The sequence below is a fragment of the Coenobita brevimanus genome, chromosome 3 (assembly GCF_032717465.1).
Source record: "Coenobita brevimanus isolate Jiangsu-jjx chromosome 3, ASM3271746v2, whole genome shotgun sequence".
In the NCBI taxonomy this organism is placed as follows: Eukaryota; Metazoa; Arthropoda; class Malacostraca; order Decapoda; family Coenobitidae; genus Coenobita; species Coenobita brevimanus.
This window is the reverse complement of record NC_136956.1, coordinates 3,921,125-3,939,719: the sequence shown is the minus strand read 5'-3', so window position 1 is coordinate 3,939,719 and position 18,595 is coordinate 3,921,125. Positions and strand designations below refer to the sequence as shown.

The 18,595-nt window shown below is 44.9% G+C and overlaps 1 protein-coding gene across 1 annotated transcript in view; it reads left to right on the top strand.

The window, feature by feature from the left end:
* Positions 1-18,595, top strand: part of LOC145393985 (uncharacterized) — a 113,832-nt gene that overhangs the window by 55,277 nt on the left and 39,960 nt on the right. Inside the window, exon 6 of the mRNA XM_080267958.1 lies at positions 2,016-2,033. Coding sequence (XP_080124084.1) covers positions 2,016-2,033 — 18 coding nt within the window. The remainder of the gene's footprint in view (positions 1-2,015; positions 2,034-18,595) is intronic.

Below are 18,595 nucleotides of genomic sequence, written 5' to 3'. Positions count from 1 at the left end.
TTTCTCTATGAATTTTCGATGTTTCTCACCAAAAGCAGAGGTTTTAGCCAAAAAATAAAAATAAAATAAAAAATAGCTCGGGATTGGGGGAGATCGGAAGTGCAAAATCAGTCGGGATGTGACGGGTTATATATTTCCAACAATCTCCGTCTCTGTATTTTTTTTCATTTCTCATCCATTCACCATTACTTTCACAATTGTTAAGAAAAAAGATTTGCCAGTCAGGTAGCCAAGATTTATCTCAACGTTTCCTGATGATTATGGTAGCTAGTTCCGGTACGAGTCAGTTGCCAGATTGCTTGCTGTTTGTGATCGTAGTTATTCCGTAAGTCATACATTAATTTTTGTGCTCTTTCTCTCCATAATGTTTTATTTAAGTGATTGCTCGTTAAATTATGTAATTTAAGTTAGTATGGTAAATGATTTAGAGTGTTATGTAATGTAAGACAGCTTTGGCATATTTTGGTTGTCTCTGAATTGGCCATTGTTGCCCGTCGAGAATATACTCGAAGTTTCGAGAATAATGCAAGCTTATGTAAGAATGGGGTAGAGACTATTTCAAGTTTAGTCGGGTTTCAGTTCAATTAGAGTGAAGTTTAGTCGGGTTTCAGTTCAGTTTAAGTGAAGTTCAGTCGGTTTTCAGTTCAGTTTGAGGGTAGTGCAGTGCTGTTAGAGAAGTTTGTGAAGTGTTGCTGGCAGGCATTAAGTGTAATTACAGTTAGTAGAGATTACTTTTGGTACTTGTGAAAACAGTGAAGTATTGTCAAGCATTAAGTGTAATAACAGTGAAGAAGCTGTCAAGCATTAAGTGTAATAGCAGTTAGTAAAGTCTGAATAGCTCCAGTGCTTGTGAGAACAGTGAGGTGAAGTTGGAAAGCATTAAGTGAAACTATTTGGAAAACAGACAGTGAACTTTAAGAAGCCAGTGTTTATCTTCACCTCAGCTGATCTTGTGTGCTGTACACCTTGAAGTTGACCATAGGAAGAACAACTCACTGGGCAACGTCCTTCCTTTACTGAACTACTGCTGTCGGAGTCTGTGGCAGTGTAGGGTGCGGATGTAACACAGGTGTCAGGAGTGGGATTATTAAGTGTTGCAGTGAATCAAACTTTCGACATGGAAGCAGAAGGTGTCCAGACAAGAGGCCAAGCTAAGCAGGAAGAGGCATCGCTGGGTGCAATTATGAAGCTACTACAGACACAGAGCGAAGGACAGAAAAAACTCCAAGCACAATTACAGGCACAGAGTGAAGGACAGGAAAAACTCCAAGCACAATTACAGGCCCAATGTGAAGAACAGAAAGAGCTCAGGAACGAACTCAAAGAACAGTTAAAAGCACAAAGTGTCCAACTGCAAGCACAGAGTGAACAACTAGAGGCACAACGTGAAGAACAAAAAGAACGATATGAACAACTTCAAGAGACATTACAGGAGCAACAGAGGGAAGTACAACTGAGGGTCCAAGGACAGCTGGATGCATTCATGGGGGAAATGAGGGAAGAACAGCAACAGCTCAAGGAGGGAGTAGATGTTAAATTAGAGCAGCAGAAGTATAAGGTAAGAAATAATGTAATGGAGTGTAAACAGCATGTAGATGACCAGTTGAAGACAATTAGCGAGGAAATAGTGACGGAGTGCAAACAGCATGTGGACCACCAGCTGAAGATTAGCGAAGGAAGAGTGACAGAGTGCAGACAGCATGTAGGGAACCAGCTAAAGATTAGTGAGGGAATTGTGATAGAATGCAGATAGCATGTAGATAGCCAGCTAAAGCATGTAGTCGACCAAGTTCAGATAATTATTGAGAAAATGGAGGCTGCAGAGAATTATTGCACTGCTGTGCCTCAGGTTAGTGTACAGGGAGCATATGAAAGAAATGAACAGCGTATGGCAAATCTTGACGGATCCCAAGCATCTAAAGGTAGCATTACAGAGTTGAATAATCAGAATGTAAGAGATTTAAGTCCTGGCCTTAATTATGATGCCCCAATTTTTAGGCCTCAAAACAGTGAAGTGCATGGCTATAATGGGGGTCCAGTTAAAAAGAAACCTCAGGAATTTGATGGCAGAGTATCTTGAGTAGCTTACCATGCACAGTTTGAGTTACTTGCGAATCAGAATGGTTGGGATGATAAGAAGAATGCTGCAGAAGACCCACCACTGAAGAAATGCAGAACTTTGATAAATAGTGTGCGAGAATACAGAAGAACAAACGGCAAGGAGTGTAGTAAGAATGGGAATCATAGGAAGAAATGTCGCCGTACTGTTGTGACAGGGCCAGCGTCAGATGAAGACCTGAAGAGGATGCAGATTTACAACCAGTGCTAGAGTGGCTGCAGCGAAGTACAGTGCGACCGTCTTGGGAAGAAGTTTCCAGGTTAAGCCCTCCCACCAAGAGCTACTGGAGTCAGTGGGACCTTCTTCGTTTGAACAATGGACTACTGGAGCGTCAGTGGGAGACAGCTGATTGCCTCAACAAGTATTGGCAACTGCTGGTTCCAAAGAAGATGAGGTCCGAGATCTTGGATGAGTCCCATAACCAGATAACTAGTGGGCACCTGGGAGTGAAGAAAACTCAAGCCAGCTGCGACAGAGGTTCTAATGGATTGGCATGTGGCAGGATGCTGAAGAGTAGTGTTGGGCCTGTGACGTGTGCTGTGCCAAGAAGGGACCCAAGAAACGTGGTTGTGCCCTTCTCCAGCTGTACCAAGTGGGTGCACCAATGGAAAGAATTGTGGTGGACATTGCTGGACCTTTGCCACTCACTGAGAGAGGAAACCGATTATATGTGTCGCCATGGACTACTTCACAAAGTGGCCAGAAGCCTATGCTATCCCTGATCAAGAGGCTGCGACCATTGCTTAGGTGTTGGTTGATCAGTTGTTCTGTCATTTTGGGATGCCACAAGAGCTACTCTCAGATCAGGGTAGAAACTTCGAGTCTACTGTGCTCCGTGAGTGCTGCAAGTTCTTGGGGATCAAGAAGACCAGGACGACCCCCACAAGGCCATGGTCAGATGGGATGGTGGAGAAATTCAACTGGACCCTGGGACAAGAACTGGCCAAGGACTGCATTGATGGACAAACAGAGTGGGACCAGAATTTACCTGCATTGCTGATGGCATATCGGTCTGCATCCCATGACTCTACTGGTCACACTCCTGCAAAATTGATGTTGGGCCACGAGTTACATTTACCCACTGACTTGTTAATAGGAAGACCACCTGGTGAAGAGCTGCCTACAGACACCACTGACTATGCAAAGCACCTTCAGGAAAGACTGGCTGAGGTACATGATCAAGTGCAAGGAGCCCTCAAGTTTTCAGGAAAGGTGATGAAGTGCAAGAACAGTGCCAAGGCAAGTTAGCTGAACTTCAAGAATGGTGACCAAGTTTGATTATACAATCCTCAGCGAAAGAAGGGACAGTCACCGAAGCTGCAGAGCCCATGGGAAGGGCCATACACTGTGTTGGACCGCATATCAGACGTAACATATCAGATTCGGGGAGGCAGGAAATCTCGCCCAAAGGTAGTACATGTGAACCGTCTGTGGCAGTAGGCCTACCATGGGCCAGGACAGTACAGCTGGGACGTCTCTGAGGAATTGTGCTTACCTGCAGCCGAGGATGTTGAGGAGAACCAACAAGCTGAAGTGGAAGAGGATGGTGACAGTTCCCCAAGAGAAGAAACGAATCAAGAAGAGGACCAAGACTTTCTGGAGGAGTGGACTGTGCGGTGGAGCAAGGACATCATCAGAAGCGGCATAGAAGAAGACCTGACAAGTTGAAGGCTTATTTTGTGTATAGACAGATGTTTCATTAAGATTAAGGTTTATATTTGTAAAGGATATAATGTGTAGTTTTGTTGGGACGACAAAGAACTAGGGAGGGGTTAGTGTTAAGAAGCAAGATTTTCCAGTTAGGTAGCTGAGATTTTTCTCGACGTTTCCTGATGTTTACGGTTGGTAGTTCCGTTACGAGTCAATTGCCAGATTGCTTGCCGTTTGTGAGCATCGTTATTTCATATTTTGTACATTAATTTTTGTGCTTTTACTTTTTATAATGTTTTATTTAATTGATTGCATGTTAAATTATATAATTTAAGTTCGTATGGTAAATGATTTAAAGTGTTATGTAATGTTAAACAGCTTTGGCATGTTTTGGTTGTCTCTGAATTGGCAATTGTTGCCCGTCGAGAGTATACTCGAAGTTTCGAGAATAATGCAAGCTTATGTAAGAATAGGGTAGAGACTGTTTCAAGTTTAGTCGGGTTTCACTTCATTTGAGTGAAGTTTAATCGGGTTTCAGTTCAGTTTGAGTGAAATTCAGTCGGTTTTCAGTTCGATTTGAGTGTAGTGCAGTGCTGTTAGAGAAGTTTGTGAAGTGTTGCTGGCAAGCATTAAGTGTAATTACAGAGAGATTACTTTTGGTACTTGTGAAAACAGTGAAGTATTGTCAAGCATTAAGTGTAATAACAGTGACGTTGTCCAGCATTAAGTGTAATAGCAGTTAGTAAAGTCTGAATAGCTCCAGTGCTTGTGAAAACAGTGAGGTGAAGTTGGAAAGCATTAAGTGTAACTATTTGGAAAACAGACAGTGAACTTTAAGAAGCCAGTGTTCATCTTCGCCTCAGCTGATCTTGTGTGCTGTACACCTTAAGGCTGACCATAGGAAGAACAACTCACTGGGCAACGCCCTTCCTGTACTGAACTACTGCTGTTGGAGCCTGTGGCATTGTGGGGTGCTGACGTAACACTATTATCATCCTTCATATCCTGCACTGTTCTCTTTTTTCCCAGCTAAAGGATGGTATTTTTCTGTTCATCTCAGCACTTCGGGCTCTACATATTTCCTAAACTTCATTTACTTTTACATTTTTGCGCCCATGCTCGAGGGTGTAAAAATGGTGCTCCCTGTTTTACTCTATGACTGAGAAACATGGACATGACATGAAACAGTGACTTGAAGTGGCAAATTGACTCATCTAGTTGCAGGATCATGGAGTATTGCCGCCTAATGAGCAACTAAATCGGTGCATAATACCCACATAATACATCAACGTCAACTCCATTTATATTGGCATGCGGCCTGTTGGGAAGGAATTCGGAAGGAATTTAAGTATAAAGTGTAGGGAATGTAAAGAAATGTTCTGGAAGGAGGTAAAGAGTTACCCAGGGTGATAAAGGTCATAGGGGACTGAAAACTAATAATGGCAGACTGTTAATGAAGAAGAGAGAATAAGTGAGCAGATGGAGAGGACACTTTAAAGAATTGTTGAACACAGAGAATGAAAGTAATGCGAATATAAGTGACTGGGGAATGGCTGAGAGAAGGAGGGATTCCAGAAAAGAGGAAGTGATCAGTGGGATGGAAGTAGTGAAAGCAATGAAGAAAATCAAAATGAGGAAAGCCCCAGGAATTGATGGAGTGTGTGGTGAAATAGTGAAGCGTGGGGGAGGGATATTTGTAGAATGGATGTAGACAATGTGAAGATTGGTTTGTGAGGAAGATAGAGTCTCAGAGGATTGGAAATCAGGTATTATTATTCCCCTGTACAAGGGAAAGGGGGGAAAAGAAGTGAGTTATAATCACAGAGACATGTGTCTCCTTAGTGTGATAGGAAACGTAAATGGTAGGATACTGGTTGACAGAGTTAGGGGAATAACAAAAAATTTTAGTTGGTGAAGAACAGGGAGGTTTATGAGGGGCAGAGATTGTTTGGACTAGATATTCACCCTAAGGTGTTTAGTGGAAAAGTTTCTAGAGAAGGGAAAAAGTTGTATGCAGCCTTCCTGGATTTGGAAGAAGCATATGACGGAGTAGATAGACAAGGAATGTGGAAAATATTAAGAATATGTGGAGTAATTGGAAAGCTGTTGAATGCCGTGAAGAGTATGATTGTGCTAGGGCTGCAGTGCGAATGGATGGTGAACAGGGTAGGGCAATGGATGTTGGAGCAGCCCTAATGAGAGAGGGTGACTTTTGCAAACTCCATGCTCTGTTGTTTGCAGATGATACTGTATTGTTAAGCGAAGACGAAGGGGAACTGCAAAGTGTAGTAAATGAGTTTGGGAGAATGTGTAAGAAACGTTAAACATGAATTGAAGAAAGAGTAAACTTGTGGCCTTCCAGAGAAATCAATTCGCTGAATGCACAGTGAGGATGGATAATGAGGAAATGGAAAATGTGAGTGCATTTAAGTGCTTGGATAGTGTGATGATAAAGATGGAAGTTTAGAGGGTGAAGTGCTTGAAAGGGTACAACAGGGAAGAAAGGTTGCTGGATATTTGAAAAAAGTGATAAAAATTAGGGAGGTGAGCATGGAAATAAAAAAGTCGCTGCATGATAGTATTGTAATACCAATTCTGACATATGGACACCGAGCTTGAACGGTGTTGGAAGGACACAAGACAGGACTGAGTGCAGTGGAAACGAGTTATTTCAGAGAAGCATGTGGAGTTAATGGACAGACAGACTGACACGTGAGGAAGAGAAGGAGAGTTGTGGTGTAGATGTGATAGAAAGCATCAAGAGAAATACATTGAGGTGGTTTGGCCATATGGAGAAGATGAGTGAGAGACTGACGAGGAGAGTTTATGTGAGTGAGGTGGAGGGGCGGAGAGGGAGGGGGAGACCGAGAATGAGATAGAGTGATGGAGTGGAGAGGTATATGAGAGAGAGGGGTGTGAGCTTGGGGGAGGTCACTATAATGGCAAAGGACAAGGAATCATGGAGGCGTTTTGTTAGTAGCCACCTCTTACTGGATTAAGGTGCCTAGCTGTAGATACATAGATAGACCTGCTTTCCTGGGATTGATCCTGCTCACACTGTGATCTCTAGAGTGTTAATTCGAGGTGGGGTAGGTCAAGGAACTCATGGGTACAGCAGGTCGATTGTTCCTGTTGAAAAATACTCAGAGGGGGAAGAGTTGCACAAAGGGATCCATGTCGGCAGAGTATGAGGGTTGATGAAGCTCTGCTCGCGAAACAAAAACTATCGTTTTGCTTTCCAGGACAAGGTAGTATGTGCGCACATGCGTACGTATATGTGTGTGTGAGTGTGTGTGTGTGTGTGTGTGTGTGTGTGTGTGTGTGAAGAATAGAATTCCAACAGTTTTCATTCGATTTTAATCAAACTATCATGATGCTGGGGTTCTCAGTGAAGGAGTTTAACTATATATATATATATATATATATATATATATATATATATATATATTATATATATATATATATATTATTTTTTTTTTAAAGAATGACAGACAAGGTCACATGGCACGGTCAGAGTTTGACGCATTTGTCAGAGTGTGAACAAAATAATCAAAACAGCTTGATCTGATTCAGTACCAGTTTGGTGGTAGGGCTGAAGATCACCCAAGGAGTTGTTCAATGCTTTTTTATTAGTACAGTAGGATATCAGACACATAGCAAGGCCTAACTAAACAGTATCCGATTTTGACCTTTTTTTTTTCTAAGTTACAGAGCACGGTTAGGGAAAAGGTCAAGATCACAGGGAAGATGAATTCAGTTTCATCTTAAGGAGACCAACCTTCAGGGAAGTGTTAATGGGCTGCCATGTATGAAGCAATTCAATTTTGAGAGCAATCAGTTGAAGGTCCGAGTCTTGCGGCAAAAACTCTTAGACCAGCTGGTGAGCGTAGATGTTGCACTGCATGAGAGCTTCTCTAATAGGAGTGTTCGCGCACCTGGAGAAATGCCAGATGTCACCAATATTTTAATTTTTCAGATGGAAAAAAAAAAAAACGTCGGGCAATAATTGAATGTCCTTTTTCATGCATCTTATTGTAAAAATACATAAATATTCTATTTCTTCTCTTTAAAACTGTTATGCAGCGTGTTCTGAGTCCCGACTTCTCGGGTACAGACATGGTGCGGTCCTGGGTTCTTTGTTTCCGACCAGGTCAGTACTAGCAAGGAAGGAAAACACAAACACCACTGGTCAAAAGGCACACTTATATATTAGCAAAAGACAAGTAAACACACCATTCAATGAGCAAAACTGAGGAACTTACAATGACTTAAACACAACCATCACTTTCCTCCTAGTTCAGCAAGTCTGACCTGTATACGGAGTTACACCTTCCTGATGCGGGGTTATGTCCACACAGTGTCACAGACAGTATTTCACAAGCATGTCAGGTATATCTTATTCGACACACATGGACAGTATAGTACAGTATACCCAATACGACAGGTGTGTGACATGGATGACGATATATATTCAAGCCCTTAAGTCTAGGTATCCGTGTGACATACACGAGTTCCTAGCTAGTACAATGGATCCGCGTGACATAGATGATACCCTAGCTAATCTTAGGCTATGTACGCGTTACATAGGACGAGAGTATATAATGTCCTGCACTTGATTGAGAGCAGGGGAAGGGGGGGTATTAGTGAGTCTAGGGTGGGTCTATTCGCATGGGGACGGTGACTGGGGGCCTGGGGAGGGGAGGGAGAGCACACTGGGGGGGGAGTTACATTGACGTATGTTGTCCTGTGGGGGCAACACTGGGGGAGGGTTATCACTGTCGGGTAACCGACCCGTGGGTGGGTGTTGAACACTCTGCACGCGAGATCACAGGTAGTAGAATTCACTATGGTGCACTGAGGGAGGGGGGATAACACCATGGCTGCTGGGGGGTAGAGAGGGGGATAGAGCACTGGCGAGGGTTGGGCAACACTGGGGAGAGGCGCCACAGATGCAGGGGAGGAGTCACATTGGTTGGTTCACTGGGGGATGGGTCCAGTAGCACTGGGGAAGTGTACAATCATAGGATCTAGTACTCACGATTCTGGTGGAGTGGAGGACACGGCCCATGGGCCAGAAGGGCCTACACCAGGAGCTTGAGATGTCGGCCGGGTATGGGAGGTGGGCCGCTCGGCGAGTAGCATGGGGAAGGGTGGTCCGTGAGGTCACCACTAGTCCTGGAGGAGTGGGCAGGTGGTGTGTTGGGTGGCTCCCTAGCCGCTACAGCCCGGCAGGAGGCAGGGCTTTCTGGGCTAGGGTCAGAGCCAGGAGAGGGGCTGCTTGGCACTGGCCCTTAGTCGTCGTCAGGGTCGGGGGTGGAGAGGGTGGCGCCTGGGGTGGACTGCTGCATCATTCCGCAGGGGCGGCTGTCAGGGAGGGTCTGCGCCCACCGTCACTGAGGGAGCCTTGGCTACTGCAACAGGCACTGGGTGAGGCCTGCTGACTCCAGGGACTGCGGTCTCGCTGTCAGGAGGAGGCTCGCAGGGGTGAGCTGCGGCCTCTCGTCCTGGAGGAGTCCGACAACACCTGGGGCTGCAAGGACAGGACACCAGGCCTCGGGGACATCACGCCTGCTCTGGTCTCTGATGGGGTCCCTGAAAAGGAGCAGAAACAGCCCTCTCATGTAGAGGGGCAGGAAGAGGGGCACCTTACTCTGCCACCAGAGTGGTGGTCGGGGCAAGAGGTACCTTCCTCTGCAGGAGCCTGGGGACGGGCGGAGGGAGAGCTATCAGGGGCCAGCTCTCCTACTTGGCAGAGCGGAGAGGCCTCGCCGGAACTCCAGTCCAGGCTAGGAAAGGAAGGTCCGAGGGACTCTTCCTCTGTCAGGCAGCCCCGTTGGGCACTGCCTGAGCTCCCATGGGGAACAGAAGGGCAAGAGGAATCGGGGGAGGCTCCTCTGGAGACTACAGACCCTGGCGGCGGGAAGAAGGTGCCCGATGGATATGCCTGGCTATTGCCACAGCTCCGACGGAGGCTGCCCTCCAGTCATAGTTCTGGCGGCGGGGAGAAGGCTCCCGATGGATATGCCCAGCTATTGCCACAGCTCCAACGGAGGCTGCTCTCCGGCCGTAGGGTCTGGGACTCCTGTCCCAGAGACAGCACTGGGGAACGGCAATGTCTCATCCCGTGTGGTACCTCTGTCAGAGAGTATTCCTGGGCCCACCTTCCTCATTGTGGCTGCTGACGGGGGTTGTCTGGTGGATGTGCTGGTTTCCGAAGGGGGGTTGGCAGAGGGTGGCGAACCGATTGTCCTTCCATCCACATTATCCCCAGCAGGCGATATTGTTCCTGTGGGGGAATAGCAGCCCTTGAGGCTCCTCCTGAGTCCTCTGTTAACCCCTTAAGACCGCAATTGTTTCAGGCAGGGTACCTCCCACAACTGCAATTCGGGGGTGTTTTGACGACTTTTTCTGTCGGGGGTTGGAAGGGAAGTGAGGGACAAGGAGGGAGAAATGGGGTAGGGTTTGGGGGGGGGGACGAGGCTAGCAGGGAGGGAGGAGGGGCAAGAGAGGGTGGGAAGAGACACAGGTTGTTGCGGGAGGAGAGATGCAGTTGCGTGGAAGGGTGGGAGAGTAATGGGGGACAAGGAGGGTGTGAGGGAGTGGAGTAGAGGGTGGCATGGAGGAGGCCGAGAGGGAGGTGACCCCCCACCGCCCGGGTTGGTCCGATCCCCCCCTCACGCCACATCAGGGGTGAGTTCTTATTGGCCTTAAGTCATGTACAGTTGCGGACATATCAAACAGAAACACCCTGTCCACCAGCGAGGTAGTGCTATGCTTTTGGCATCTGGTAACACTGACAGTTATGGAACTTCGCCAGGTTTCGTTCAGTCGCTAGGACGAACTGAACGCGGCGAAAATTGCCGCTGTGCACTGTTATTATTGGTATATAAACAATGTCCTACCTGACAGTATACTGAAAATAACGTCTTTTGAATTGAATACTCCCCCAGTATCCCTACTTGTCGTAAAAGGCAACTAAAAGGGTTGGCGGAGGGTTAGTGCCCCTCCCCGGAAAACAACTAATTAAAAAAACAAACAATAAGCCTCGGACAAGGACTGACCAAACGATGACGACCAAGGACTGGACAAGGATATGGTTATCAGAACGTGGAATGTAAGGGGAGCGAATGATGAGGTGAAAGAGAGAGATAGTCCAGGTGCTTGAGGATGTGAAAGTGGATGTATGTGGAATAACTGAAACAAAATGGAGAGGAGAAACTGTGAGAGAATGGGAGTATGGATGGGGTATATGTGCAGGAATAGGTGAGAATGAGAGGGCAAAGGAAGGAGTATGTATAGTTGTGAGTAAAAGATGGAAGAAGAGCATAAGACAGTATGGATCAGTTGGGTCAAGGACTGTGTGGGTAAAGTTGAAAATTGGAATACAAATGTGGGCGATTGTGTGTGTGTATGTCCAACGCAAGATCGTGCTAGAAGAGTGAGAGAAGAGTTCTGGACAAATGTAGAAGTGTGCATGGAAAAGTTTGGAAGGAATGAGAGAGTGTTTTTGATCGGTGATATGAATGGTAAAGTTGGGAATGTGAAGGTGGATGGAATAGTTGGTGAGTGGGGTGTGCCTGCTGATATAGATGAGAATGGGAGTGCATTAGTGGAGATTTGTGCTGGGAGGGGGTTGGTGATAGCCAATACCCTCTTCAGGCATAAAATGGTAAAGTTGGGAATGTGAAGGTGGATGGAATAGTTGGTGAGTGGGGTGTGCCTGCTGATGTAGATGAGAATGGGAGTGCATTAGTGGAGATTTGTGCTGGGAGGGGGTTGGTGATAGCCAATACCCTCTTCAGGCATAAAATGATCCACAGGTATACATGGCGAGTGATGAGAAGGGTGGGTGGTGAAATGAATGAAAGGAAGGCAATGATTGATTATGTGTGTGTGGATGAAAGGATGCGAATATGTGTAATGGACGTAAGAGCTTATAGAGGTTGGGGGAGTGGACTTTCTGGCCACTACTTGGTCGTGGCCAGAATTAGGATTCAAGTAAGATGGAGGAATAGAAGAAGGGAAAGACGAGAGGAAGGAGTAGTTGCAAGGAGAGTGGAAAGGTTACAAGAGGATGAGAAAAAGGCAGAGTATAAGAGAGAAGTGGAGGAACGATTGGGCAAATATGAATTGGAGCAGATGGGAGACGTGGAAGGTGTGTGTAGGATATTTACAGAAGAAATATGTGCAGCATGTGATGTGGTGTGTGGAAGGAAGAGAAGACGGAGGGGGGTGCAAGGAACAGCGTGGTGGACTGAAGAGGTGAGACAGGCTGTGGCACAAAAGAAGAAAGCATACAATGAATGGATGAGAAACAGGGGCGTGGAAGAAGTTGAGAGGCAGAAGAGAGAGTTATATGTAGAAAGAAAGAGAGAGGTGACAAGATTAGTAAGAGAGAGTAAGAAGAGAGTGGATGAGGAATTTGGAAGGAATTTGAGTGTAAAGTGGAGGGACTGTAAGAAAATGTTCTGGAAAAGATGAAAAGAGTAAGACAGGATGGAAGTGAAGTTAGCAGGGGAGTGAAAGATAAAAATGGTAGATTACTAATGAAGAAGGGAGAAAAAGTGAGCAGATGGAGAGAACACTTTAAGGAATTGTTGAACATAGAGGATGGAAGTAATGCGAGTATAAGTGGCTGGGGAATGGCTGGGAGAAGGAGGGAGGTGAGAAGACAGGAAGAAATCAGTAGGATTGAAGTTGTGGAAGCAATGAAGAAAGTTAAATCGGGCAAAGCCCCAGGAATTGATGGAGTGTGTGGTGAAATGCTGAAGCATGGGGAAGAGATAGTAGTAGAATGGATGTGGAAGATGTGCAGATTGGCCTGAGAGGAAGGTAGAGTCCCGGAGGATTGGAAGTCAGGTATAATTATTCCCTTGTACAAAGGAAAAGGGGAAAAAGAAGTGTGTGGTAATCATAGGGGCATTTGTCTTCTTAGTATAATAGGAAAAGTGTATGGTTGGATACTTATTGACAGAGTTAGAGAAAGAACAGAGAAATTAGTTGGAGAAGAACAGAGAGGCTTTAGGAAGGGAAGAGGTTGTGTAGATCAGATATTCATTCTTAGATCTTTAGTGGAAAAGTTTCTAGAGAAGGGAAGGACGTTGTATGCGGCTTTCATGGATTTGGAGAAAGCATATGACAGGGTGGATAGACAAGGATTGTGGAAAGTGTTAAGAATATATGGAGTAGATGGGAAGTTGTTGAATGCTGTGAAGAGTATGTACGATGATGCGAAGGCTGCAGTGCGTGTGGATGGTGAAGTAAGTGAATTTTTCTCTTTGAAAGTTGGGTTGAAACAGGGATGTGTCATGTCTCCATGGTTATTCAATCTGTACATAGATGGAGTAATAAAAGAGGTACAAGGTAGGGTAGTGGATGTTGGAGTGGCCCTGGTGAGAGAGGATAGTGTTTGGAAACCCCCTGTACTGTTGTTTGCAGATGATACTGTGTTGTTGAGTGTAGACGAAGGGGAGCTGCAAGGCTTGGTGGATGAGTTTGGGAGAGTGTGTAAGAAACGGAATCTAAAGGTGAATGTAGGGAAGAGTAAAGTGATGGTCTTTGAGAGAGATGAAGTTAGTGAATGTACAGCGAGGTTGGATGGTGAGGAATTGGAAAATGTGAGTACGTTTATGTACTTGGGTAGTGTGATGAGTAAGGTTGGAGGTTTGGAGGGTGAAGTGCTTGAAAGGGTACAGCAGGGAAGAAAGGTTGCTGGTTCTTTGAAAGCAGTGATAAGAAACAGGGAAGTGAGCATGGAAGTGAAAAAGTTACTACATGACAGTATTGTGATACCAACTCTAACGTATGGAAGTGAAGCTTGGACGTTGCTGGAAGGACACAAGTCAAGAGTGAGAGCAGTGGAAATGAGTTATTTAAGAGGAGCATGTGGAGTCAAATGGAGAGACAGGCTGACGAATGAGGATATAAAGGAGCGTTGTGGTGTGGATGTGGATGTAATAGGAAGCGTTATGAGGAACACACTGAGGTGGTTTGGCCATGTGGAGAGGATGGAGGGTGAAAGACTGACGAAGAGAGTGTATGTGAGTGAGGTGGAGGGGGGAAGAGGGAGGGGAAGGCCGAGGATGAGATGGAGGGATGGGGTGGAGAGGTGTATGAAAGAGGGTGGTGTGAGTTGGGAGCAGGGCAGTGAAATGGCGGGGGACAGGGCGACTTGGGGGCGATTTGTTTGTGGCCACCCCAAACGGGATTGAGGCGTCTGGCAATAGATAGATACACATATTCGTATTTTATTCACATGAAACCCACAGGTTTCGTAAGTGTGACTTTTGACAAATATGATGAACCACACAACATTTACCGACGGCTAGCATAGAAGCCATTGTGACTATCTGCATTCCCACACCTATCATGATAATCAGAAAACTACCGTGACCCCCCTCCTACCTGACCGTGAACCTGAAGCTGGTAGACTTCTTTAATCGATGCAATTTATGAATTTCATAAGAGGTGGCACTGCAGGAAGAGGCAAGGTGAGGAGCCTGGGAGACAGGTGGAGGGAGGTGGGTGAGAAGGGGACAGTAGCGGTCTGGCTGTTGAGGGGGGGGGGGGGCTCTACTGGAGACGAGTGATGGGGTAGGGGAGAGTGAACTTTGGCTGGAAGCTAGGATGGGATGGATGAATGATACGCTGGTGACATGGTGCCAAATCAGCTGTAATTTAACGTAGATTATGGAAGTTGATGGTCAGGCCGTTAAACGGTATGCAGACTCTGGCACGTTACCAGTCTACCAGAATGTGTTATATTGTCTGTAGGATGACCTACTCCTTACGGGGTGGCACGGTACACAAACCCTGCATTATTTCTGTATGGTGACGACTATGTCATCAGATGGTGATATATGAAACGCCCCTAGAATGCTTGTCTGATGTTACACCTGTTGTCACAGCAGTTGGGAGCTATTCTTGTTGCGTTTACGTAGTAACATTATGGATGACTGTGATATCGAAAGCAGAAGAGGGGAAGGAAGGAATTTTCTCTTGCCACAATAAATAACAGTTAACAGTAGTTTCGTGCCTATGGTTCTTGTTAATATCTGTATGGTACCGATGTAAACGAAATCGTAATTTACTAGAGGGGGATGGACTGGATCCCAGAATATAGATTGCGATACTGGGGTGGGTAGAGTTGCCTTATCGGTTGTATAACGTGATCTTTATGTCGGATTACTGTAAACCCTACACTGATAAGGTTAATCCTGGTATGAAGGACGTGTAACATACGCTGTACCTCTATCTCTTTTTCTATCGCTACTTCAATGGTCACTGCTCATCTGAACTGTCTGCTTGGATCTCTCCACCTCTACGACGGGCACGTAGCACCCGTCTGGCAACAAACTCTCATCCCTTTTCTGTGGAACTCTCTAAAGCAAGAATTAACCGTTACTGCCAGTCCTTCATTTATGCAACAGGTGAACTCTGGAACTGTCTCCCTCCGTCTGTACTTCCTACTTCCTATGATCTCTAGTTTTTCAGACGCAGTGTGTCCAGGCATCTCGAGACGAACTGATCTTGAATTTGGCTCTCCTTTGTATTGTTTTTATTTTATTTTTTCTTAGAAGGAACTGTTTGCGTGCTCCTGACCTTTGGTTCCTTCTTCCTTGCATTAAAAAAAATAATCTGATTCATAAGCACAATATCCACTTCACTGTCCGCCCCTCCCTCTTCCCGACAACTGCGTGCACTCAGACATGGGTATGATGGGGAGAGGAGATTAGCTGTAATGACTGCTACACCATGAACAGTTGATCACATGTTCATACATCAAAGACAGTGGATCACCTGTCTTCTTGAATGGATTGCATATTGTTACTCAGCCAGGGCAACAGCTCCATGTTCGGACACTGTTGAGATATGTGGCTCAGTAGTTGCTCTCCGTGAACAGGGTAATGGACGCTTGTCATCATATTTAATTTTATGCTGTCAAATTCATACTGTGTGAACGCTGCCCTGTTGTTTAGCATAACAAAACACACTGCAGATAAGATGTGTGTTTAACATTTATTACAAGAGATTTCTGTAACTGATGGCATTGTTGATGTAATATGCACGTGCTAAGACTGGATAACTGCAGATATTACAACCTTGTTCCACCGTTATTAGCCCGAGGATTTGTGAAGGAATGCTTGGGGCATACGACAGTTGCTCAATATGAACCTAAATATAACTAACAACCACTGGCAATGTGCAAAATCAGCAGTCAAACACGGCATACAGAAAACGGTAACATAAAGCTGGGGTAAGTAAATCCACCTTTATTCTACATCAGTGCCATACAGATATTAATGAAAACCATAGGGACCATCATTACTGTCAGACTGTTCAATTTTATTGGTGATAAAGGAAAAATCTACCGAGCTCTACTGTATTTTCAATAGCAGTCGTCTTCCATGATGATACTACGCAATAAGCTACAAGGGTAATTCCTAGTCACTGTGACAACAACTGCAACATCTGACAAACTGTAGGGGCAAGTCATATATTTGCGAATTAACAAATAGTCACATACTCATATTACAGGGATACTGAGCCACCCAATGGAAAGTGTGTCGTGAATTTGTTACAAACTTTGACGGTCAATTACAACACATGGCAACGTCAACATAACGTTTCCTGGTCTGACAGTAAAATTCCATGTTCTCCATGAAACAATGATTTGGCCCAGTCATCACCTTGAAATCAGTCCCTCCCACTGTAGCTCCTGCCATCTGTCAAAGTACACCTTCCCCTACCCCATCACCCCTCTCCTTTAGCCCCCAGTTCGACCTCTATTGCTCCCAACCTTACCCACGTCCCTTCTCCTGTCCCAGGTTCCCCACTCCCACCCTGACGCCTCCTATGGCGCAGCCTCCCGTATGTGGTGAACTTGCTTCGATTTCAGAGGTCTACCAATGTCAGGTTCACGGTAGGGAGGATGGGCGTCAAGATAATTCTCTGTTCATTGATAGTTGTGGGGAGGCTGATAACTATGACATGATGAATTGTTAACAGTTGCATGGTTCATGACTTGAAACTAAATCACTCATGAAATACATGTCATTCATAATAATTGCTATTATGTAGAGGGTGTATTGTGTTACATAATTTTAAACCTACCATAATCATGACATGCTATTATCAGTATGTCTGGCGGAATATTGCTTATATATTATATTACCACCGATAACTATGGACAGATGCAATGATCACCACGTTCGGGTCGTCCTAGTGACCGAACGAAACCTGGTGAAGTTCCACACTTGTCAGTGTTACCAGATGCGAAGAGCATTACAGCACATCGCTGGTGGACGGGGTGTTTCTGTTTGATATGTCCGCAACTGTACATCATAATCGGGGTGGAGCAAGCGCTCCACAGTTTTTTACAGCCGCGCTCAGTTGATGCGATTTGGCATTTTGGCATAAAACTCAAATCGCATCAATTGATGTGATTAGGACTTAAGGGGTTAAAAAGGAGGGTGATCCAGGGGACTCAGCATCTGAGGGTCTGCTTGAGATCCTGCCACTGTAAGTCCCACCCCGATTCTGGCGAGCATACCCTCCGCCGGAGTGTAGTGTACTTTTCCTGTACATTGCCAGGTGGTCTGGCTGTGGAGAAGAGGGGCATCAGGTTGCGAGGGAGATATGACACTCTTGCCTGGAAGGTATGACAAGTGAGCCAGCCTCCCTGTCATCTCCTGGTGGGGTGGGTATCGCCCCCCTGTACTCTCCTCCTGGGGTTGTGGTGTCTGGCTTACCACTCTGCGCAGGTATTTCAAAAACAATATTGTGTCAATGTAGCATGTACAAAAGTAATTTTAAAAAAAATATTGCACCGCAGTTGCAGCCTGGTTTATGCATACATTGAAATATATATGTATAGCTCTTTATCCAGTAACAGAAATTAGTTATAATTTATGCTAACAAATTAAACTCCCTGTGAGTAAGAATAAAACTTAATTCATTTCAAGAAAGCATGTTGATATTTATATACTGCGTCCGGTAAAACAAGTTTTCTGAGGAAACAGAAACAGCCATCTGTCTTCACTGGCTGATCTGCTCATTACCTGTGCTTGCCTCGTACGTCTGGCAGCACTAAGCTTCAGTACGCCCCAATATTTTAGAGTCTAATAAGTATTTAACTATAAATAGACCATATGTGCCATTTTTTGTACAACTCAGATTATATACAATGTCAATATTCATACGCCTTTTTTACTTCTTATAGTCCAAAAACCGTCTTTTTGGAAAACATTGCACTAATCTTCTTAGGGAAGAATATACAAATATACTATTTTATCGGTGATATTTTGGGTGAAACAGCATAAGTGTCACGGGGTTTTGTGGCTTTACAATATTAAGGAATACTTTAAATGTTAACTTGTCAGTATTAACAAAGAATTGACTTGTGAAAATCAAGCAATGATTGATACTTTATGCCGGCTTACTTCGCCGATTCTCTAAGGACAAGAATTTATAAACTTTCTCAAAAGTACACAGCAGAGACTAATTACTCACATGCACTGTTTGTTAGTACTGTTGGCCTCTGGAGAAAGTGACTCCACCCCTGACAATACTAACACTAATAGTAATAAGCAGGTTCTTGCTGGTGCATTAACTCCTGGTTGCACAACGGATTTTGAGCTTAATACAAAAGGACTGGCCTATGTACCAGTTATGAATAATGCAAAGCATTTATGCAAACTAGGAGCTATAACTTAAATAAGCTTAATGTGGAGAAATAAAACATGAGTTTACATTACATTAAGCTCAAGAGAAAAGAACTGTAAATTTATTAAATACAATGAAACAAATTTACATTACATGTTTCAA